The sequence below is a fragment of the Puma concolor genome, chromosome C1 (genome assembly GCF_028749965.1).
Source record: "Puma concolor isolate L17-30 chromosome C1, mPumCon1.1.hap2, whole genome shotgun sequence".
NCBI lineage: Eukaryota > Metazoa > Chordata > Mammalia > Carnivora > Felidae > Puma > Puma concolor.
The window spans coordinates 528,963-552,047 of NC_141674.1; the positions used below are offsets into that span (position 1 = coordinate 528,963).

A 23,085-nucleotide genomic window follows, 5' to 3' on the forward strand; every position below is an offset into this window, starting at 1 on the left:
CTAGGCGGAACTGACGTATAACCAGGATATACAGGCGCCCAGCCCATCGGGTTTGTTCCCGATCGGCCCCCGTAACTCGGCGCTTCGCCCTGCCCCTCGACGGCCCGCCCCCAGACGGAGCTAGTTTGAGCAATCGTGGCGGGGCCACCAATGATGTCACGATACCCGCGGCCTATCCGAAGGCCACGCGGTACGTGGCCCTCCTGCGCTTCCGTCGTCTGGGAGGAAGGGGCGTTGTCGCGCCTGCGCGGGCGCTCTGACCACCGGCTGGCTCCTCGTGGAGGCTTCTCTGGTCCGCGCGCTTCAGCTCCTCTTGAGCTCCGGGCGCCTGCCGCGACACGCGGCGCTCGCGCGCCATGTCGTGGCTCTTCGGGATCAAGGGCCCTAAGGGCGAAGGCGCGGGGCCGCCGCTGTCCCTGCCGCCCGCTCAGCCCGGGGGCGAAGGCGGCGGGGACCGCGGCGCGGGGGACCGGCCGGCGCCCAAGGACAAATGGAGCAACTTTGACCCGACGGGCCTGGAACGTGCAGCCAAGGCGGCGCGAGAGCTGGAGCATTCGCGTGAGTGAGGCGGCGAGGGCGGGGCCCCGGCTGGGGCGAGGGGCCAGGGAAGCTCAGGACTCACAGCGAGCCCGTCCACCGAGCACCGGGCATGCCGGGTCCTTGGGCGCATGTAGCTCCTCAGTCGTCTGAGTGGTCGAGTGGTAAGTGGCTGTCTGCAGTCCCGTTTCCCAGGTGAGAAAACTGGTCTGCGGGAATAAATCTGGCAAAGCCGCCTTGGGTGCGGGGAGGTGGGGGATGCCATCATCCTTGGCAACTTCCCAAGCTGTCACGCGTCTGTCAGGTGAGGAGACCGCTGCAGATGGAAGTTTCAGAGGTCACAGGTGGCAGGTGCTGGGGCTGGAGCCTGGTCTTTAGTTACTGTAGAGTAGGGGAGCCCTTTGCTCCTCTTGCTGCCTCCACGTGGCCAAAGCGTGGCCAGATTGTGGTGGTGGTTAGCGATTTTTCCCGTTGCGAAGGCAAGCTCACTTGAGGACCGTTGGTTTTATGGTAATGAAGCAGATTTGTGCGTGTTATTGGAAAGCAGCGTTCAGGCAGTCGAGGTCTGTAAAGCAATAGGGGTCAGTCCGTCCTGGCTCTGCCTTCCTGACTCCCGGGCCCCCAAGGCACCATCATGGGCTGGACCTTCGCTAAGCCCACGTCTTTTTCTCTCACTCTTCCTTTTTCTTGTTGGTTTAATGATTTGTTTTAGGATGTAGTGTAAGTGTTTGAGAAGCTAGAACGTAGAAGACACAGAATAAGTACTGATGAAAAGGACCATAACGGCTGTCAAATTTTTATTTAAGCAGAGGTCTGCCATCCCCCCCCCCCCCCCTTTAAAGGAACTTGTGTAGAGAAGCCATAGTGTAAACAAGGGTCTGTCTGAGAAATTAGAGGCCTGGCACTTGGTGGTTCAATTCCTGCTCTTCTCCAGAGACTCCAAGAAAACCCTGGTCCAAGGTCTCTGAGCCTGCCTGGCTCTCAGATCCCCAGAGGGACGTTAAAAACATATGGATATTTGGGCCTGGGACTCAAACAGCCTGTACCCTTAGGTCTAGCTGGAACACCACCAGTCCCAGACTAAGTGTATTGAGTTTGCGTGAGTTGGGGAGGGGCAGAGAGAGGGAGAGAGAATCCCAAGAAGGCTCCGAACTGTCAGCACAGAGCCCGGACTCACGAACTGTGAGATTATGACCTGAGCCGAAGTCAAGAGACAGACGCTCAACTGACTCAGCCACCCTGGTGCTCCCAAAGTTTTTTTATTTTTTTAAGTAATCTCTACACCCGATGGGGTACTTGAACTCACAAACCCAAGATCAGGAGTTGCATGCTCTTCCAACTGAGCCAGCCTGGCACCCATCTACTTTTCTTCTTCCTGCCATCCTTCCTGGCCGAACTACTGGCCAGTGGGAGAGGTTTTGCCCTGGTCTGTCACCTCCTCCTGTCCCCAAACCCTTCTTCCCAGGATGCATCTTGCCTCTGTCTCTTGTTTTCCTCTTTCAAGAGTCAGTGGTGGGGGATCTCTAATTTTCCATTTTCAGGTGAGGTTAACCCGGCTGGCCAAAGGTCATGCCGTGGGTAAAAAGGGCAGCTGGGACCTGGTCTCCACATTGTTGGCCTGTGGCACTCACGTTCCTGTCTGCTGCACCAGGATGAGCACTCTTGTGCTCTCACTCCCTCCTGGTCAGAGTTCATTGTTAAAGGGGCCCTTGCGGTCTCTTCAGGCCTCGGCTTCGTGCCTTCCCAAGTTTACAGTGCAGGGTATGGGACCCTGGTGCCTTTGTGCTGCCTCTCCTTGGGGGCAGGTCTTCAGCTCTTCTGTGCTCCCAGTCACCAGAGACCTAGGGGAGAGCCTTGCAGTGAGGTCTGGAAGGCTGTGTCAGCCAGGTCCTGACCCGCTCTGAAGGTCCTTCCCAGGCTTAGGCAGTGTTTTTGCGCACCGCATGCCCTAGCAGTCTGTCCAGAGACACCAGGGCTTCTGTCACATCCCTCTAAATGTGTAGATGTGTTTATGGAACAGCAAACAGAAGTCATGCTTTAGTTATGTGTTTGCTGCAGTTTGTGGGTGTTGGGGTCTGCAACTTACTTTGAAGGCTTCAAAAAGAAAGATCATGGGGCGGGAGTGGAAAGAAAGCAAAGGTACATTATAGCATCAGGGAGCGGGGTTCACAGGGATTCCCTACCTTCTTGCCGTGCTTTAATGTGTTAGAATATTTTTTACAGTAAAGTACTGCAGGTGGGAGAACTGTGTCATCACCAAAATATTTGAGAAGCTGTATGCCTGGGCTTTTTTGGCTAGGAGAGCACCAGAAGGCTTTTAATTTTTTTTACATTTATTTTTTTCCGAGAGACAGAGCACAAGTGGGGGAGGGGCAGAGAGAAGGAGACACAGAATCCGAAGCAGGCCCCAGGCTCCGAGCTGTCAGCACAGAGCCCGACGCAGGGCTTGAACCCATGAACCATGAGATCATGACCTGAGCTGAAGTCGGATGCTCAACCGACTGAGCCACCCAGGTGCCCCCACCAGAAGTTTTTTTTGGAACCCCCAAATATTGATGGATGTGAATTGTATCTCGTGAACAAAACATACACAGGAAACATTTATAACGTGTGTGTTTATAACACGAGGTCTGTGAAGAGTCGTCATTGTGCATTGGCTTGTTTCTAATTTAATTGTTTGCTTCCTATTCATCTTATCATCTGCACGTGTAGATTAATAATAACAGGTTACTGAAAGCTTAAAAGCTTAGGAGTTTAAGCAACTTCCACAAAAATAAGACACTGTAGCCACAGGTGCCTTTTTGTTTAATTGGGAACTGACTGCCACGTTAACCTTTCTACTCTCGGCTAGTGTGGAACAGCCTTCCTTTTTTCTTAAAAAACATTTTTTTTTAATGTTTATTTATTTGAGAGAGAGAACGAGCATGAGCAGGGGAGGAACAGACAGAGAGAGGGAGACACAGAATCCGAAGCAGGCTCCAGGCTCTGAGCTGTGAGCACAGAGCCCAACGCGGGGCTTGAACTCACGAATGTGAGATCATGACCTAAGCCGAAGTCAGATGCTCAACAGACTGAGCTACCCAGGCACCCCTTTTTTCTTTTTTTTTGAGAGAGAGAGAGAGAGACAGAGAATGCATGTGCATGAGCCAGGGAGGGGTAGAAAGAGAGGGGGACAGAGGATCCACAGTGTGGGGCTCAAACTCACAAACCATGAGATCATGACCTGAGCCGAAGTCGAACGCTTGACCGACTGAGCCACCCCGGCACCCTGGAACAGCCTTTCTCATAGAGCCCTCCCGCGATGTGACAGCTGCTGGGGTACAAGACCTTGTACACGGGCTTTCTGTCAGGCGTAGAGCAGACATAGGTGATGAGAAGGGAGTACTGGTCTTTGGAGCGAGGGGGCACCAAGCAAGATCCAGTCAGGGAATGCAGGTGGGCACATGTGTTTCGAGGTCGAGGTGAGCTGTGGTCTCCCCGAAAGCCCCTTGGTTCACATGAATGCTTGCCTGGTGTCCGAGCGTCCTGACCCTACTCGCCCGCTCCCCACAGGACACGCCAAGGAGGCACTGAGTCTTGCACAGATGCAGGAGCAGACGCTGCAGCTGGAGCAGCAGTCCAAGCTCAAGGTGGGTAGTGGGTGTGGTGCCAGCGGAGGCGGTCCTTGTGGCGGAGGGACGCAGGACGGTGGGTGGTGGGCACAGGACGGGAGCTTCAAGCGTCTCCTTTCTGGGATTACCTTATTGCTTGTGGTTAAGAGGGAAATACGGAGAGGTCAAAGATGTGCTGGGTTTGTGGCTTGGGTTCTTGCAGCAGAACGACCCGGAAGGGCTAGTGTAGGTGAGGACCATCTGGTCTCCCCAGGGGAGAGTCTTACTGGGTGTCTCTGCATTTGGCAGGACCTTCCCGTTGAGCAGAGAAGGATAGCAAAGGCATGGGCCCTGCCCTCCGCCATTGGCTGTTGTAAAGTGTAGTCAGAAAGTGAGCATGTGAGGGCTGCCTGGCGGGCTCAGTCATAAGAGCATGTGACTCTTGATCTCGGGGTTGTGAGTTTGAGCCCCCATTGGGTGTAGAGATTACTTAAAACCTTAAAAAAAATGTGAGCACGTGACATAAGCCACCTTGGAAGCGGTGTTGGGGAGGGAGTGACTGGCATCCCAAGGGATTGGCCTGCTCCTTGGGACCCAGCCCTGTCCGATTTCCCGCCACTGGGCTGCCCGGGAGTCTAGGTCCTCCTGGGCCTTGGTGCCCGTGCAGTGGTGCTGGTCCAGCGAGCGTCTTCTGGAAGCAGCTCCTGCTCCTGTCCCGGCCCCTTTGGAGCCCACATGGAATGTGGGAGAGGGTTGTTGAGGCCTGAGCTCAAAGTCCTGAGCGGGAGGCCCCGCCGGCCTTGGGCTTGAAGCAGCTGGTGTATTCTATAGGAATATGAGGCCGCCGTGGAGCAGCTGAAGAGCGAGCAGATCCGCGTTCAAGCTGAGGAAAGGAGAAAGACTCTGAGCGAGGAGACGAGGCAGCACCAGGCTGTAAGGGCCGCTTGGCCACACGGGCACAGGGGGGCCAGGATGGGAAGCTTCTGGGGTACTCCGTGGTCCCCGCGTTCAGTCTGGGTCTGTTAGTGACCCCCCCGAGGCCGTGGGATGACCTTGTGCAAACGCCCACGAATACGTCCGCGCTGAGCGGGCCGGGGAGCACACGTGTCCAGGCGAGCAGGCGGCTCGTCTGAGGGCCTGGCGAAGTCTGGCTCTCGACATCGGTTTGGGGCCGTCCGCCAGCTTCTGCAGCTGACCCGCGTTCATGCTGCCGTCTTCTTCCCCAGAGGGCCCAGTACCAGGACAAGCTGGCCCGGCAGCGCTACGAGGACCAGCTGAAGCAACAGGTGAGCTCAGCACACTGGCACGCGAGGGGGGCCTCCTTTGGCCTCCCTGAGAGCACGGGCGTCTTCTGGGGCAGCTGGTGGGCCAGAACTCAGGGTGGTTTTACCAGCAGTCAGTGCTGGGTCCCAGAGGAGCGCGCGCGTGTGCACGCGCGCACACACACACACACACAATGCCCAGGGCCTCCAGGCTCTGGCTGTGCCGGAGGGGTTCTTCTGTGTGAGACCTGACTGGGGACCTGGCTGGGACAAATTTATGGTGGGGGTGGTTTCCAAGTGTTTGCACCCATCGTGCTTTGCGCCCTCACAGTTTATAAATTTAACAGGGGAAAGAGTGTTTGGAGGGCAGCTGGGAGTGGGCTGGGAGTGCCCTGGGGCAGAGCTATGCCAGAGGCAGGAGCTTCTGAACCGGGCCCCCTCGCTGTGCGCGTCCAGAGCCCCTGTGGTGGCAGAAGCTTCCCTCGCTGATCTCTTAGATCAATGTTGGTCATTTCCTAGCTTTGGAAGCTTTTCCCTTTCTCCTGTGGTTTCTTGTCAGCAACTTCTCAACGAGGAGAATTTAAGGAAGCAGGAGGAGTCTGTGCAGAAGCAGGAGGCCATGCGGCGAGGTAGGGTTGTCAGTTCTGCCTGGGGCTTTTGGGGGCTACGTCCTTGGAGCTGGCTCACAGGGAAAGCAGGCCGTAGGCATAGATACGTGTTTCTTCAAGCACTTTGATCCCCAAGTAAAATTCCCAAACCTCGACGGGGGCTCTGCGTTCTTTGGCCTTAGTCGGAGCTTTGTAGCAGAAGCCTAGGCAGGCCGGGCGTCCCCCCCAGGGTCTGACGTGCATTGCCTCCCTCCTGTGAGAAGGGGTTGCCTGGGCCTCGCTGGAAGGGTGGGGGACTGCAGGCTGAGCACCCCTTTCCTGCCACGCCCCGGGCAGCCACCGTGGAACGGGAGATGGAGCTTCGGCACAAGAACGAGATGCTGCGGGTGGAGGCCGAGGCGCGCGCCCGAGCCAAGGCCGAGCGTGAGAACGCAGACATTATTCGTGAGCAGATACGCTTGAAGGCTGCTGAGCACCGGCAGACCATTCTGGAGTCCATCAGGTGAGGCCCAGTCCCCAGGAGGCCCTCGGTTGGCGCGCTGGCGGGAGGCGGGCTCTTTCAGCAGGCCCTCCCGTGTGCTGAGCTTCAGAGCTCTTGCCCTTTCTCCAGCTGAGTGCCCAGATCCATCCTCTCCTGGTCACGTTGCTGCTTTCTCTACAGGACAGCCGGCACCCTGTTTGGGGAAGGGTTCCGTGCCTTCGTGACAGACTGGGACAAAGTGACAGCCACGGTAATAACCCCTGACACATCCTCCTGCTTGTGGCCTGCGTCGGGGTCTCTGCTGGGTTGTGTCCCTGCCTCCTGGCGCTCAGCGGTAGGAAGTGTGCCGGGCAGGTCCCTCCTGCTGCGCTCCTGGGAAAGTCAGGTGTGGTGTAGCCTCTGGGTGTGGGGCACTGGCGGTGGGCTTTGTGACCTGTGGGCTGGAAGATGTGGGAAGGGAGCTTCGTTTTCCCTCGTCCTTAACAAGTGCCGCCCCGTGGAAAGGGGAACTGGAAGTCTGCCCAGCAGCCTCCGGAGTGGGACCCGGCCGAAACCCCAGGGGTTCCGGGAGATGTGGCAGGGGACCCTTTCGAGCCGTGCTCCCGTGAGGGCTCCCCCCCTCCAGCGGGAAGCGGAGGTAGGCCCAACAAGGCTGTAGGGCTCCAGGCACGCGCTCTGAAAGCCCTGTGCCGTGGGGCTGCTCCCCACTCGAGGCGGAGGGGATTGTTGCCACTGTGCCCGGTGCTGTCCTGGGCCGCACGGTGCGACTTGGCACCTGCTCCCACGGTACTGAGGCCCTAACGAAGGGGTGGCAGGGAGCCGTGCTGACCAGGAGTGCCCTCGCATTCCTGATGTGCTGGTTCCTGAAGCTCTTTCTGCAAGCGGACACGGTTCTGGCCTTGTTCTGGAGACCGTGATGGGGGGCAGGTGAGGTCAGGCCGTGCCTTGGGGAGAGCAGGGACTGGACTGGGAAGGGCCAGGACTCTGGTCGAGGAAACCTGAAGCTGGTCAGACCGCTTGGTTCTTAAAATGGCCCCTCGAGTCCTCTAGCTCAGGGCAGGGACGTGGGGCGAACAGGGGCTCCTGACATGGTCTTCCCAAACATGTTTTGAGTAACTCCGGGTTGGAAGCGGAGGGTTTCAGCCCTGTTGAAAGTGGTCCGGGCTCCCTGGGTCATGCAGCCCGCAGCCCGGGGGGCTGGGTGAGCCGAGCAGTTCCTCTGGCTTCTCGACAGGGCTGCCCCGCCACTCCCCGCGTCGCACAGGGAGCTGCCAGAATATGGCCTCTGGTGTTCTGGTGAAGAAAGCGGGCTTCCTCTGGACGCCATCTTGCCCCCCCCCCTTGGGCACCCCTGTTCAGATTGGGGTTCCCACAGGAGGGAGACCCAGCACGGGGTCTGGGCTTTGCCTTCTCCTGGTGCCGAGCCGGGTGGGGGCACCCGTCTGAGACTAGAGGACAGAGCTGGCGTGGGCTTGGCTGTGCAGCGTCTGAGCCTCAGGCCTTACCTGCGTGCTTGTCTCCCTCTGACCCTCCTCGCCCGTCTCCACCTTGGAGCTCTGTGGCGCTCGTGCGGTGTCCTCTGTGCCGCAGCCGGGCACACAGGAAGCGCTCAGTACCTGCTGTGGGTACTGCGCCAGGGACAGCGTCTCGTAGAAGAGTCTAAATGTCACTGCCTGTATCGGAGCCAGTCAGCCTGCTGATCGGTTGTTTCGTGGAACTAGCAGCTTTAGATCAACCTTGGAATTCGCTTACTCCTGGAAGAAGTTTAGCTTTCGTTAACGCGGAGGCCCGGTCGCCTCAGAGCTGCTTAGTCCTGCAACAGCCTCAGCGTGGAGTGCTCACGCTCACAGTTGAAGGTTACGGAGGGGCGCCCGGGTGGCTCAGTCCGTTAAGTGTCTGACTCTCGGTTTCGACTCAGGTCACGATCTCACGATTTCATGAGTTCGAACCTCACGTTGGGCTCTGTGTTCACAGTGCAGAGTCTGCTTGGGATTCTCTCTCTCTCCACCCCTTCTCCACTCATGCTGTCTCTACCTCTCTCAAAATAAATAAACTTAGTTCCAAATCTTGGGAACTTGTTTACTAGCTTATTTTTCTGAACCAGGCCATTGAACGGTGAGCATCGCAGGAGTGAAGAGGCTAATGAGCCCGCCTGAAAAACCGAGGTCCTGTCACTGGAGTTTGTGAAATGCGTGGTGGCTTTCTACCCCCTAGAGCACGTCTGCCTTCTTCCTCATAACCCTGGGTCCTGCTTTTGTGGCATGACCTTGTTTGTGGCTGGTCAGAGGCCCTTGGGGCCGGTTTGAGCAGAGCCCCAGCAAAGCAGTGAGACCCTTTGAGTAAAAACCACGTGGTCTGCTTCCCCACCAGCAAACCTGGTGCTGCTCTCTGTTTCTGTTTGTTTTTTTTAATAAGAAAAGTTTTTCTTTAATGTTTATTTTTGAGAGCAGGGGCGGGGCATAGAGAGAGGGAGGGAGGGAGACACAGAATCCGAAGCTGTCAGCACAGAGCCCGCTGGGGGGCTTAAGCCCACAAACTGTGAGATGGTGACCTGAGCCGAACTCAGATACTTAATAGACTGAGCTACCCAGGTGCCCCTTTATTTTACATTTTTTAAAGTTTACTTATTTTGAGAGAGAGAGTGGGACAGGGGGAGAGAAGTTGACTGAACCACCCAGGCGCCCCTCCCTGGAGTGTTTTGAAGTGAATTAAGGGCATTCTGATTCCTCTTGTGGTCTGAGTACCCCGTGCACTCAGATCTCTCCAGATCTCCCCAGCTGCTGTAAACACCCGTGGTTAGTGACTGAGTCTCATGTGCATCTCAGTCCAGAATCCCTGTCGGGCTGGGGTGGTGCTGTGGGCTGGCAGGCAGTCCTGGTCTGCCCACTGGCAGGGCTCCTTGGCTGGGAATCTGGGCACATGAAGGAATCTGTGGGAAAATGTCCCTTGCATTTACTTTCCAAACAAGCTGGGTAGACGCGCAGAGGGCTGGTTGCTGGAGAAGGCTGGATGACATCAAAGGTTGCTGGATTTGGGAGCCGCGGGCTACCCTGGGGCCTTTGTTTCTGTCACTGCAGTTGCCATCTGGTCTCCTGGAACCTCACTCATGTGGTCTCAGAGTCCTCGCTGCCCCTGTGGTAGCCAAGCTGTTGGTCTTGTGGGGAAGAGCTTTTAATTTCCAGGAGCCTCTTGTAGGTCTTGGTCGTGTGCCCTGTAATTGTGGTCCCACCACGATGTTTGGTCTGTCCCCCATGAGCCTGAGGGTTCCTCTCTTTACGGTTGGGGTTCCTGTCGCCTGGAAGCACCTCTAGTCCTGCCGGAATGTATTCTCCAGTAGCTTTGTGAGGAAGAGTGCTTGTGATAAGCTTTTTGGTATGTTTTCTGTCTGGAAATATCTACAGTCTCGTGTAATTGAGGATTTGGGCTTGGGGCTGCTCCTGTATGACCCTTGCCGTCACCTAGCACGGGACGGGATGAGGAGGGCTCGTTGCTGACTGCTGAACAGGTGGTGGGTGCCACTCACCTTCTGCCCTGCTCTAGGTGGCCGGGCTGACACTGCTGGCCGTGGGGGTCTACTCTGCCAAGAACGCCACGTCTGTTGCTGGACGGTACGTTGAGGCCCGGCTGGGGAAGCCGTCCCTGGTGAGGGAGACGTCTCGGATCACAGTGCTTGAGGCCCTGAGGCACCCCATGCAGGTAACTGTGGGTCTGGTCCTCACTGGGCGTGTCCTGCCCGAATCCTTCTGGTGTTTCAGCCAAGTTGTGAACGTGCGTCTTCATTTCCCCCTTTTACCCAAACACTATCCATCCTTTCTTGCACATGGGATTTGCTTGTGGCTTTTTCCTCTTTGATGCTATCCTAGGGGCCCGTCCACATCAGCACTGGGAAGACCCTCACCCTGGTTTGTCAGTTGCCTCTATGTGTCTGTTGATGTGACTGCCCCCTGGGTAGATTTTGGGTCATTTACAAAATCCTCGGCTTCCCGCATGCCATCACCCTAGGAGAGAAGTTGCTGGAAGCAGTACTGTGTCAGCTTCCTCCCCCAAGGGGTCCAGGCTTCTGCCTGATGCAGTGTCACTCCTTCCGTGGGCTGTGGCTGGACGTCCACGGCAGTCGCCCGTGTGCAGTGTGCGACTACGGAAATAAAGGTCAATGAGGAATCTGTAAGTTGCCTGGCCCAGTCCCACGGTCGGCTCTGTGTGCCCGCCTTCCAGAGCGAGGCCCAGCCTGCGTGTCCTGGACCGAGGGGTGCCACGGCAGTTCTGTTTCCGTGTGGTGGCCTAGCTGCTCCCGGTGCTCCGTGGCTGTCATGGGCTCTGCCGATGACCCTGACCGTCCCCCGTGTCCCCCCGTAGGTCAGCAGGCGCCTCCTTGGTAAGCCCCAGGACGCACTGGAGGGCGTCGTCCTCAGTGTAAGTGGTGCCGCCCACGGGGGCCGGGACAGGCGTCGGGGTGGGAGGTGCCCTTCTGCCCACAGAGCTCTTCGCCCGCCCCCAGGATCGGGCTGCTTTTCTTTCCTAAAGTAGAATTTGCTGCCTGAGGCCCAGCCTGGGATAAGCTGCCTCCTGGGGCCAGCCCAGGGGCTCAGGAGGCACACGCTAGCTGCAGAGTCAGCCCCAACTGCCCCGTTCCCTGGCAGCCCAGCCTGGAAGCGCGCGTGCGAGACATTGCCATTGCGACAAGGAACACCAAGAAGAACCGGAGCCTCTATAGGAACATTCTGATGTATGGGCCTCCTGGCACCGGCAAGACGCTGTTTGCCAAGGTGAGGGCACACGGCGGCACAGGTGCGTGGGGTGCCGTGCTGCGGCTCTGGGGAGTGGGTGCGGGGCATCAGGAGCCACGTGGTGGGGCCGGCTTTCCAGGCGAGGGGCATCCCCAGGGGCACTGGGCAGTGGGGCCTGAGCACGGTCTGTGCAGGCTTTGGGGGGGACGAGAGTAAACACGCTTTGCCCTTTCTTGCCCAGAAACTCGCGCTGCACTCGGGCATGGACTATGCCATCATGACAGGTGGGGATGTGGCCCCCATGGGGCGGGATGGCGTGACTGCTGTGCACAAGGTCTTCGACTGGGCCAGCACCAGCCGGCGAGGGTGAGCCGGGTCCCTTCTGGGGTGGCCCCCCATGTGCATGCGTCTGCGTGGCCTGGGTTCCTGGCACCAGCGGGCTGCAGGTGGCTGGGTGGGAGGGTGTGTCAGTGACTTTCCCCACAGTCTGTGCCTGTGGGCGTGCACAAGGCCGGAACAGCTCTGTGGTCTGGGGTGGGGGTCTGAGGGAGAAATTCACCCCAGGTATAGATTCCTGGGGGCCTGTGCTCCTCTCAGGAGTCTCTGACTTTAAAGAGGGGCTGACTTTAAAAACACTGGGGAAAGAAAGGCGCCTGGGTGGCTCAGTCGGTTGAGCGTCCGACTTCAGCTCAGGTCACGATCTCACGGTTTGTGGGTTTGAGTCCTGTGTCAGCCTCCAAGCTGTCAGCACAGAAGCCTGCTTGGGATTCTGTGTCTTTCTGTCTCTCTGCCCCTCCCCTGCTCATGCTGTCTCTCTCTCTCTCTCTCTCTCTCTCTTAAAAATAAAATGGGTGGGGTGCCTGGGTGGCTCAGTTGGTTAAGTGTCTGGCCTCGGCTCAGGTCATGATCTCACTGTTTGTGGGTTTGAGCCCTGCATGGGGCTCTGTGCTGACAGCTCAGAGCCTGCGGCCTGCTTCGGATTCTGCATCTCCCTCTCTCTCTGCCCCTCCCCCGGCTCGTGCTGTGTGTCTTTCTGTCTCTCAAGTAATAAACGTTAAAAAAATTTTAAAAACTGCAACACTGAAGATCAGGGGCTGCCAGCACTGGTATTTAATTTAGTGCCAAATTAGCATGTTTGGCACAGTCCGGTCGCTGTCCTGCCATGCTGGCACGCAGCGTGCCCCTGTTGGGTCTGGAGTCCCAGACGCTGCTGAGAGCAGCCTGTGCTCCTGGTTCGGTTTCTGGGTGCACAGCCCCTTAGCGTTCCGGCTGGGCAGCCTCACCCATCCTCGTTCAGTCCTAAATTCCCCTCCCCTCACAGCCTCCTGCTCTTCGTGGATGAAGCAGATGCCTTCCTCAGGAAGCGAGCGACTGTGAGTATTCTGGAAGCTTCCGTGTGGCCTGCTGGGTCCAGCTGGCCGTAGGTGAGCAGTCAGGGGTGGCGTGTCCAGTGGCCGCGTCTCTGCTTTGTGGGGAAGTTGCTGTTCCCCCCCCCCCCCCCCCCCCCGACTGAGTCTGACCCAAACCTCGTCCTCAGCTGCACTTTCTTCATAAATCTGGCCTGAAAAGCAGGAGTTACGTGTGTGGCATTTTTAGTCTTTTCTTGAAATTCAGGGTCATGGAGACACTGGCATGTGTGGCTCCTGGAGGGATGGAGTGGTGCCTGTGTTTAACTTCCCCCTGGAAGCCTTTGCCTGATGCCGGGACTTTTTCTGCAGGAGAAGATAAGCGAGGACCTCAGGGCCACCCTGAATGCATTCCTGCACCGGACAGGGCAGCACAGCAGCAAGTGAGGGCCACCTTCTGGTGCGAGGCCCCTTCACAGAGGGAAACTGAGTCTCCGCTTGAGCTCATAGGGCTGCTGTGGGGCAGGGCGGGCACAGGGCAATGGGAAGGGCCCGTGGGGGTGCAGAGGGGGTGCACCTTTTTTGCATCCTTGTGGGGCCTTCTGAGAGGACGCGCTGGGGTCTCAGGAGGGCCGGGCGGCAAGTCCGCATGCACAGGGCGCTGCACTGGGCGTCCCTGGCTGCTCTCTCGTGATGGGCCGTCAGGGTGGTCACCCCACGACTAGGTGTCCTGGGGTGCAGGTTGCCCTGGGAAAGGGCTCACTCCTTACGAGTCCCCTAATCCTGCTCTCCTCCATTGTCAAGGCCCCAAGTCAGCTGTGTGGCCACCAGATCATGTGCATCCTCCTTGCCTGCTGCGGCTGTTGCCTGCAGAGACCCCTGACCCTGCTCAGGCCCCCTAAGAGTCTGGTCTGGTTCCTGCAGAGTTGGCGCTTCTGCTCAACCAGCTAAACCCCAAACCCTGCAACTCAGGTTGGGCGGGGGGGGGGGGGGGGGGCGTGCAGAGATCTGTATGGTACCCCGGGTCCCTGTGCTTCCTGCGCACAGCAAGGCTTACGTGGCCGCCCCATCGCGCCGGCCCATCGGTCAGGGAGGTGTTGGAGGGAGGGATGGGTGGTAGAGGGCAATGCTGGGTCTGGGTTTTTCTGGGTTAAAAAGCTGCCAGATAGATCCTGTTAGTATATGTGCTGCCGAAGCGAGCACGAGATAGATCCTGTTAGAAAATAGTCCTGTGTGGGTTGAAGAGGCCCCCTATCCCAGGAGCAACCCCTCAGCCCCTGCTGTCTCTGCTGCCTTCAGGTTCATGCTGGTCCTGGCCAGCAACCAGCCCGAGCAGTTTGACTGGGCCGTCAACGACCGCATCGACGAGATGGTCCGCTTCGATCTGCCGCGGCAGGAAGAGCGGGAACGCCTGGTGAGGATGTATTTTGACAAGTATGTTCTGAAGCCAGCCACAGAAGGAAAGCAGTAAGTGTCCTGATGGCCTGGGTGTGTGGGGCCCTCCGTACCCCACCAGCTTCTGGCCCAGGTGCCACACCCAGTCCTAACCCTGTGGTTTTACCTGGGGCTCAGATGTGCTCACTTGCTGGCCCTGTGCTTCCGTCCCAGTCTTTGCCAGGTTTTTGACTCAGTGGCCCATCGTCACAAACTAGCTAGCACCTCCATCCTTTCCTGCTAGGTGAAGCGTCTTTTAACGATTTGGGGCTTTTGAGGAATCCAGGCTGCAGTCCTGCCCTGGGAAGTGCGGGGCCGTGACAGTGGTTGCCAGACCTTGGCTGAGCTCTGCTCACTGAGGCTGTTGGTGGCCGTCCTGGATATATGCTCCCTGCTCACCCTGACTCCCAGGAGCCTGGGGCCCCTCACCAGCACGAAGCAAGGCCCCCATTCTGCAGAAGTCACCGGGCGATGGGGCCACCCTCTCCCTCACTGCTCTCTGTCCACAGTGCTCCAGATACGTGAGGGCCGGTCTATTTTTAACTATCCCCAGGGAGCCAGACCTCGCAGCAGCATTGACCTGAATCCTTCCTGTCGCTGGTGGCAGTGAGAGCTGTCTTCTGTTCTGGGACGGGCTTTGCCTGCCCCTGCTGTCCCCCTGCCCCCTTGAATTCCATTATCTGGGCCTCCTTTCTCCTGTGTGCCCGGATGGCCCCAGTACCCCCCACCCTCCCAATCGTTTATTCTAGCCTGACAGACACCGAATGTGGTCTGAGTTCCTGAGGCCTCTTTTTCCATGAGTGTTTGAATGACTCTCCTCCTGTGAGCTCATCTCCTGGGTCTTCAGCCAGACCTGACTAGGAAGGGGTCCGCACATGAACCAAAGCAGTGACATGTTACTCTAACCTGGAGGTGTTGGCTTTTCTCCCTTTGATTTCCCACGTGCTTCCTACGCCTGACAGGTCGTGGCTGCTGTGCTGCTAGTTTGGGCGCTGATGGAGGTCTGAGGGAGAAGGACGCGGTCCCTGCCTCCGAGCCTGGTGGTGGCGCTGTGTGCGAGGCTCCGAGAGCCCCTCCGCTTTGGCACATCCTGACCAGCCCTCCACCTGTCTCTGGAGTGGTCATGCACTGCTGTCCGTACACGGCCCCCACACGGACCCCACCCGGGCTCCAGAAGGGAGGGAGGTGCCCAGCGGGTAGAAAGGGCAGGAACCAGGAGCAGATATAGGGCTTCCCAGTACAGGCTCCTGCGCCTGGCAGATACCCAGTCCTCCTTTCGCGTAGGAGCCGAGGGGTCGTCCCAGGCCCCCAGGGCGTCATGTGGGAATTGCTCTCCCCAGGCGCTTGAAGCTGGCTCAGTTTGACTACGGGAAGAAGTGCTCAGAGATCGCACACCTGACGGAGGGCATGTCGGGTCGGGAGATCTCCCAGCTTGCTGTGGCATGGCAGGTGAGTTGGGGACATGCACCCTGCAGGCGTGAGCCCAACTGGTTGGGAGACACTGAGTCACCTGAAGGCAGCCCGTGCAGGCCCCTGCCCCCCAGGGTGCTTCTGTTGAAGGATTTTCTGCACACAGATGTCACGCCCTGCTCTACTTCCCAGCCACCACCTGCTTCTGCCCCCACTGCAGGGAGCGTGTGGAGAGGTGTCCTTGGCTTCCCACATTATGGCCTACCTTATCGTCATTGTGGTTTTGGTCCAAATCAGATAAGGCTCTGAAATCAGTTGGGGTTCCCTGGAAATGAGCCAAGTGTCACATCGGCATCAAGGTCCCACAGACTCAGGCTCAGGCACCACTAGAGTTGGGACATGGTCTCAAGCCTAGCACGTTTGGGGCAGGTGACTCTACAGAAGGTTGGGGAGACCACGGGGGCATATGGAACTTCCCGTAAGTGGTCTGTGAGCTCATCGCAGGGCGTGTGAGATGAGCCAGGGTGTGAATCTGACCTGATAAGGGTTGGGCGTCTCCTTGCCAGCACTGTGCCAGATGGAGACTGCTGGTGTTGAGGACGTTGTCCGCTCCATACATAATCGGGTTTGCTGTGGGGTCTCGAGGGCAGCGTAGAGAATGCGAGTTGACTTTAGCCTTGTGCTGTGCTGTGACCCAGGGCACACAGCCCAGAGTGGTTCTTGGCATTACCCAATACCCGCTTCCTCCTCTGAAGTGCCCACAAGCCCAGCCCCCCCCCTCCCAGGACAGGGAAGCCATTTGACCCCCAGGGGTCCTGGGTGCAGCCGTCTAGAAAGCATTTGCAGCTTGGTGATTGCTGAGGAGAAAAGCTTTATCGGGTGCAGGGTGCTCAGTGGCTCCTGTCTGCAGCCGCCCTTGGCTTTGTGCCGCCATCACTGCCTCCATGGGGCCCGCAGTCAAATCTGACTGAGGCTGCGTGACAGTCTGATCGCTAGAAATGTGACAGTGCTTTTAAATGGATGTGTATTATGTTAATTAAATAGACATCTACTGTGACTTGAACCTAGCAGCTTGGATACACAGGAGCCTGTATGAGGATGAGCCGGGTTATGCCCAGCTCCAGACTGTAGACTCTGCTCCTACGTGTGATCGGGCAGCCAGGCGTTCTGCTCCAGCCGTCCTCACTCAGGACCCAGGCCCGACGAGGGTGGCTCCGTTTCCACAACCGACAGAGCGGAGGATAGGATGTCTGTCAGCTTCGGCTGCTGTGACGGTGCCACAGCCCAGAGGGCTTAAACACAGACGTGTATTTCTCAAGGTCCGGAAGGCAGGAAGGCCTGGACGAGGGTGCCAGTATGGTGGAGTTCTGATGGCAGCCCCCTTTCTGCCTTTCAGACGCTTGTTTTCTCGCGGTTTCCTCCTCCTGTGGCAGAAACAGAGATCTGTCGCATGAGGCTGCTGGTCCTGTAGAATCAGGGCCCCGCCCCTACGGCCGCCTCTGACGTTGCCTACTTCCTTAGAGGGCCCACCTCTAACTACGGCTGCTCTGGGGGTCAGGGCTTCACCGTATGAACGTGGGACGCGTCTGTCCCTGACTGCAAACCGTGCCCTGCAGTCCATGCCCGGTGTTTCCACCAAGAACCCGCACACCTCCCTTCTCTTTACGTCACATGTCACCTGCCCACGTGAGGTGACAGGTCTGCGAGCCTGGTGGATGGAGAACCGGGGAGACCTCCGGTCTGACCCCTGACCGCTGCAGGAGGCAGTGAGTAGGTGCTGAAGCCCACAGGATGCCCTCCCCGGGGGATCTGGTACTTGACCAGAGCGCGTCCGGTCATTGACTGGTCAGCCCAGCCCAGCATGTGTCCGGGAGTCCTGTCGTGCTCATGGGAGAGGAGAGTGAACCAGGGTGCTTCGGGCCTCGGCATCTGGGAGGGGTGCGGTGGCCTTGCTGGTGTGCCCTCTGGCTCAGGGTGCTCGTGGGGCTTGTCCTGCACACCTCCCCCTCCTTCCAGGCTGGACTTGTTCCCTGAAGCCCACGTTGCTTCTGTTTGTTTGTTTTGTGGGAGAGAGAGCAGGGGAGAGGGGCAGAGAGAGAATCTTCAGCAGGGTCCACGCTCAGCGCAGAGCCTGGCCCAGGGCTCAATCCCATGACCCTGAGATCATGACCTGAGCCGAAATCTGCAGTCGGATCCTCAACTGACTGAGCCTCCCTCCCGCCCCCCTCCTGGCACCCCCGCCCACGTTGTTAGTATGATGATGTTGTCGGTGGGGTCCGTGCTGCCTCTTAGCACACTGGAGTCCTCTGGCGTGCGAATTCGCTGCCTTTTCTTTCTTTTTTTTTTTAACCAAAATTTGCCACTTTAACCATTTTTAGGTGCACGACTCAGTGATATTAAGCACATTCGCATTGCTGTGCAGTCGTCCCCACTGTCCGCATCCAGAACATTTTCACCTTCCCAAGCCGAAATGCCATCCCATTAAACACCAACCCCACCCCTTTCCCCAGGCCGTGGCACCCGCTCTCTCCGAATGTGACCGCTCTAGATCCCACCCGTGAGGGGAGTCACGCACGTTTTGTCGTTTTGTGACGGACTGCCCTCGGTGTGATGTCCTCGAGGTCCGTCCGTGCCGGACCAGGTGCCAGCATTTCCTTTTCGGGGCGGAGTGGTGATCTGCCGAGTGGGCCGGTCTCATTCCGTTCGTCCGTTCGTCCACCGAGACGGACGCTGGGTGACTTCCACCTCTTGTCTGTTGTGAATAATAACTGCTGTGAACATGGGTGTGCGGGGGTCTCCGTGGAGCCCCACTCTTCACTCCTTTGAGCGTGCACCCCGAAGTGGAACTCTCGGATCACATGATAATACCGTTTTTAGTTTCGGGCGAGCTGACAGGCCACTTCCACAGCGGCCGCACTGTTTCCCTTTGCCACCAGCTGTGCAACGGGCTCCGGTCCGTCGCCCCGCTCACCAGCACTTGTTTTCCCGAGTCTGGATAGCAGCCATCTTGGGGGATGCGAAGTGTCTCCTTGTAACGTGGATGGCATTTCCCTGCTGGTTAGTGACAGCATCTTCTGTGCTTTCTGGCCAGGCATGTGTCTTCTTGGAAAAGTGTCTATATGGATAGTCCTTGCCCAGTTTCGAATCGGGTTGTTTTTTGTTGAGTTTTAGCAGTTTTCGTATTCCGGTTACTAACCTTTTATCAGCGGTGTGATTTACAAAGATTTCCTGACCTTCAGTGGGCTGCCTTCTTCACTCCATTGATAGTGTCCTTTGATGCACACAAGGTTTTAGTTTTGATGAAGTCCGGTTTGTGTTTGTTACCTATGCTGGCCGTGTCATAGCCGAGAAATCCTCAGTAAATCCAGTGTCTGCAAGCTTCCCCATGCTTTCGTCTAGTAGTTTTGTACTTCGAGATCTTACATTTAGGTATTTGATTCATTTGGAGTTAAGTTTTGTGCGTGCTGTTATTTAGGGGTCCAACTTCATTTGCATGTGGACGTCCTGTGTCCCGGCATCATTTGTTGAGGGCTGTCCTCTCCCCGTTAGAATGTGCGTGGCACCCTTGTTGAAAACCATCTCACCCCACATGTGAAGGTTTCTTTCTGGGCTCTCAGTCCTACTTCATCTGTCTAGATGACCGTCCTCAGCACTACTCTGATTGTGTTACCGTGGCTTTGTAGTAGATTTTTTTTTTTTTTTAAGTGTATTTATTTATTTTGAGAGAGAGTGCATGCAAGCAGGGGAAGGGCAGAGAGGGGAGGGGGGGTGGGGAGAGGATCCCAAGCAGACTCTGGGCTGTGAGCACACAGCCCAACACGGGGCTCAAACCCATGAACCCGTGAGATCATGACCTGAGCTGAAGTCAAGAGTCAGATGTTCAACCAGCTGAGCCACCTAGGTGCCCCCGTAGTGGGTTTAAAAATCAGGAAATTTGAGACTTGAAAATCTGTTCTTATTCAAGACTGTTTTGGCCATTCAGCCTCCCTTGAGATTCTGTATGAATTTTAGGATGGATTTTGATTTCTGCCAAAAACACCATGGGATTTCTGATGGGGACTGCAGCGATTCTGTGGATCCACTTTGGGTAGGTAGGACCGACATACTCACGTGTCATGACGCATGACGCACATGTCTTCCTGACTTTGGTGTCTTTAATTTCTTTCCTTTCGGCAGTGTCTTGTAGTTCTGAAGATACCACTCTTTGGCCTTCTTGGTTAAGTTACTTTCCTGCGTATTTGATTCTTTCTGATGCTGTTGTAAATGGAACTTTCTAATTTCCTTTCCAGATTGTTCATTATGATATAGAAAGACGTAGAAAGACAAATGGTTTTTGTGTGTTCATTTTGTTTCCTGCAAACTTCCTGAATGCGTTATTCTTGACAACTTCCGGGAGGAGATCTTTCAGATTTACTACATACGAGATTATATCGTCTGCAAACAGATCATTTTACTTTTTCCGTGCCAAACTGGATCCCTTTCATTTCTTTTTCTTGCCCGATTCCTCTGGCAGGGACTCCCAGTACTGTGCTGAATAGAAGTGGTGGGAGCGGGTGCCCTGGTCTTGTTCCTGACCTCAGAGGAAAAGCTCTCAGCCTTTCACCATTGATAATACATTTGCTGTGGGGTTTTCACATATGACCTTTAGAGCGTTAGGGAAAATGTTCTCTGTTCCTGGTTGGTTGAGTGCTTTCACCAAGGAGGGGTGTTGAGTTTTGTCAGATGCGTCTTCTGCATCAATTTGAGATGATCGTGTGGGGTTTGTCCTTTATTCTGTTTGTGTGGTGTAACACGTTGATTGATTTTCCTCTTTTGGGTCATCCGTGCATTCCAGAAGTAAATGCCCTCAACCTGCTACTGAATCTGGTTTGCAGGTATTTTATTGAAGAATTTTGTATCAATATTCATAGAGGGTATTGGTCTGTAGTTTTATTGTGGTATTTTTATCTGCTTCTACTGTCCGGGTTATGCTGGCCTCAGAATGAATTAGGAAGTGTTCCTTCCTCTTCGGTTTTTTGGCAAAGTGTGAGAAGGATCCGTTTCATAAGCGTTGGGCAGAATTCACTGGTGAAGCCGTTGAGTCCAGGACTTTCCTTTTTCTTTTCTTTCCTCTTTCTTTCTTTCTTTCTTTCTTTCTTTCTTTCTTTCTTTCTTTCTTTCTTTCTTTTCTTTCTTTCTTTCTTTCTTTCTTTCTCTCTCTCTCTTTCTCTCTTTCTTTTTCTTTCCTTCTCTCTCTCTCTCTCTCTCTCTTCCTTCCTCCCTCCCTCCCTCCCTCCCTTCCTTTCTTTCATGAAGGTTCCTGTTTCAGTAATTTCCAGCTCACAGGAAAGTTGCAAGGGTAGCGCGGAGCCTCCCCCACCGTGTGAGTGACTCCTCTTGACCCCTCTCCCGAGGCACGTTTGCCACGTCAGTGTTGACTCCACTTGGACTTCGTCTTTTCCAGGACCCCATCCACAGTCCCCCGTCTCATTCGGTTGCCCTGTGTCCTCAGGCTCCTCCAGGCCGTGACAGCTCACAGATAGATGTTTCTGGTTACTGACGGTCCTGACAGTTTTGAGGACTGCTGGTCAGGCGTTACATAGATTCTCCTTCGGATGTTTTTCTCACAATTAGACCAAGATTGTGGGTTTGGGGAGAAGACCCCAGCGATGAGGTGTCCTCCTGGTCATGGCCTCCGGTTTGGGGGCACCTAGTGCCGTACAACATCACAGGGATGTTGACCTGGTCAGAGTGGTGCCCGCCAGGGTTCTCCATGCAGAGTTACTGGCTTCCCCCTTTCCTCCTTTATTTGGAAGCCCATCGCCAAGTGTAGCCATCCCTCAGCAGGGGCCCAGCCCCCCTTGGGCGCTGTGGGATTCTGAGAGGGGCTGCTCCTCTCCCTCTGCCTTCCTACCAGGGAAGCTTCCGGCCACTTCCGGGCCCTGACCCACGTGGGCCCCTAGGCCGGTGTGCTCCCCTGGCGGTCCCCTCTTGCCTCTCCTTCACTGCTCTTCTGAGCCTATGTGCTCCCCCTGCAGCCCCCTGGCTCCATGGTTGGCCACGGGGTACTGAGGGTGGCCGTGTCCTAAGGGTAGGGCCGGCCTGTGTGAACAAAGTGACCGGCCATCTCAGATGGCAGGGACTTTCTCACAGTGCCCAACATGGGCTGAGGCCGCTCAGGTAGCTGGAGAGAGACAGGTGAACTGGCTCTGGCCCCCTGCCTGGCGAACACTGAGGCCGTCCGCACAGCCACCTCGGTCAGAGTGACAGGCTGGGTGACAGGAAGCAGGTGAGACAGTGAGTCACCTGGGAGGGGTGGCAGCCTGGCCGTAGGTGACCTGGCTGGTAGCCGAGGCACGCTGGGGCCTGATCTGATCGGCACGCTTCGGTGCCTCCACCCGTGTGCATGGCCGGGTTTGGGGCTGGGGAGCCCTGGGCAGCGGGGGCTCATGAGAGACGGAGCCTAGTGTGCTTTGGGGGTGGTTGGGCCTGGTGGGATACTCTCTGACCAAGTTGGGATCGCTGGGGGCTCCTGGGGAGCGCTCTGCCTAGGGGCCTTGCCCTCCCTCCGGTGTCACAGTGGCGCGTGTGCCCTGGCCCTGAAGCCAGCTCCAGTCTCAGGTAGAGGCCCTCCAGGCCTGTGATGGGGGTGCTGAGCTGCTTCCTGACAGCTGGCCTCAGACCTTCTATTTTTAGAAAGTCATTGAGAAACTCAGTGATGTGAGAATGTTGCACTGGTGCCAACTGGGGATGTGGGCAGGGCCGCAGGCATTGCGGGGACGGCAGCTGCCGTGGCTGTGGGTTCCCTCGTGAGCATGCACGTGTGGAGGGGGGCACGCTTGCACGCACAGGGAAGCAAGGCGTGTGCCGTGGGCACGTGTGTGTTGTGAGGCCAGGCCCCTCTTGAGACGGAGCACAGGCCCAAGGTTGAGGGTAGTGGACTTGGCCCCCACCCCACAGGAGGCGGTCATGTTCTCAAGGGTGGGGCCAGCCTGGCTGCCTCATCCCTGGGTCTGGCCCTGGCCTGCAGGGCGGGCCGTTCCTGGGGACTGGTGGGCGCTGAAAGCCTGAGGCTGGGCGACCCTTTTCCCCTCGGGCAGACCCTCTGGGTGCCCCACATCGGTACTCTCTTTCCCTGCCAGGCCATGGCATATGCCTCTGAGGATGGAGTCCTCACTGAGGCCATGGTGGATGCCCGGGTCCAGGATGCCATCCAGCAGCACCAGCAGAAGATGCAGTGGCTGAAGGCTGAGGGTGGCCAGGCTGCGTGAACTGGCCCTGGTACCTGGGGCACGCAAGCCAGGTGGCTTTGCCAGGAAGAAGCCCCAAGATGCCCGCCTTTCCCTGTGGCGGGCCTACACAGCCGCCCACCTCAGCATTTTTAAGTACTTCTCCAGTCAGGGCCAGGACAGCACTGAAGGCCTCTGCTTGGGACCAGCCGCAGCTATGGCGTCTTTGTGGCGGGGCCGGCTCCTCTCTCTGCCGGGCTGGGGCCGCCCCCTGCCCCCCAGGACACAACCGGGAGACGGGAGTCTCCAAGCCGGACTGAGTGGGGGAGAAGCCACTGTCCCCACGCCCAGGGACAGTGTCCAAGCTGGCTAAGCTCCCGTGGCCAGCTGCTGCATCTGTGACCAGCAGTACAGGGGGCCTGGCTGAGAGAGCTGGGCCCGCGTGGGGGGCTTGACCCTGCCCAGGCCCACCCAGCAGGTGA

At 57.1% G+C, this 23,085-nt stretch overlaps 1 protein-coding gene across 2 annotated transcripts; it reads left to right on the plus strand.

The window, feature by feature from the left end:
* The first annotated feature begins 243 nt into the window (after positions 1-243).
* On the plus strand, positions 244-22,846 carry LOC112871769 (ATPase family AAA domain containing 3A). 2 transcript variants are annotated; one of them, XM_086715367.1, is made up of 16 exons: positions 245-558; positions 4,090-4,166; positions 4,959-5,060; positions 5,354-5,413; positions 5,949-6,018; positions 6,334-6,499; positions 6,659-6,728; positions 10,019-10,174; positions 10,835-10,891; positions 11,119-11,244; positions 11,447-11,571; positions 12,527-12,578; positions 12,924-12,994; positions 13,851-14,018; positions 15,326-15,434; positions 22,517-22,846. In XM_086715367.1, exons 1-16 carry the CDS (start codon positions 357-359, stop codon positions 22,643-22,645), a joined length of 1,740 nt encoding a protein of 579 aa, XP_086571493.1. In that variant the 5' UTR covers positions 245-356; the 3' UTR covers positions 22,646-22,846. The 2 variants fall into 2 exon arrangements, with proteins under 2 accessions (XP_086571494.1, XP_086571493.1); XM_086715368.1 differs by lacking the exon at positions 10,835-10,891 and having other exon boundaries at positions 244-558.
* Positions 22,847-23,085: the final 239 nt, after the last annotated feature.

What these genes read in the sequence shown, in the direction of transcription:
- LOC112871769 (XM_086715367.1), top strand. Translation starts at nt 357, where the DNA reads ATGTCGTGGCTCTTCGGGATCAAGGGCCCTAAGGGCGAAGGCGCGGGG. An exon ending in AGGACCAGCTGAAGCAACAG is followed by an intron (nt 5,414 to 5,948) that starts GTGAGCTCAGCA and finishes GTTTCTTGTCAG; the next exon opens with CAACTTCTCAACGAGGAGAA. An exon ending in AGCTTGCTGTGGCATGGCAG is followed by an intron (nt 15,435 to 22,516) that starts GTGAGTTGGGGA and finishes TTTCCCTGCCAG; the next exon opens with GCCATGGCATATGCCTCTGA.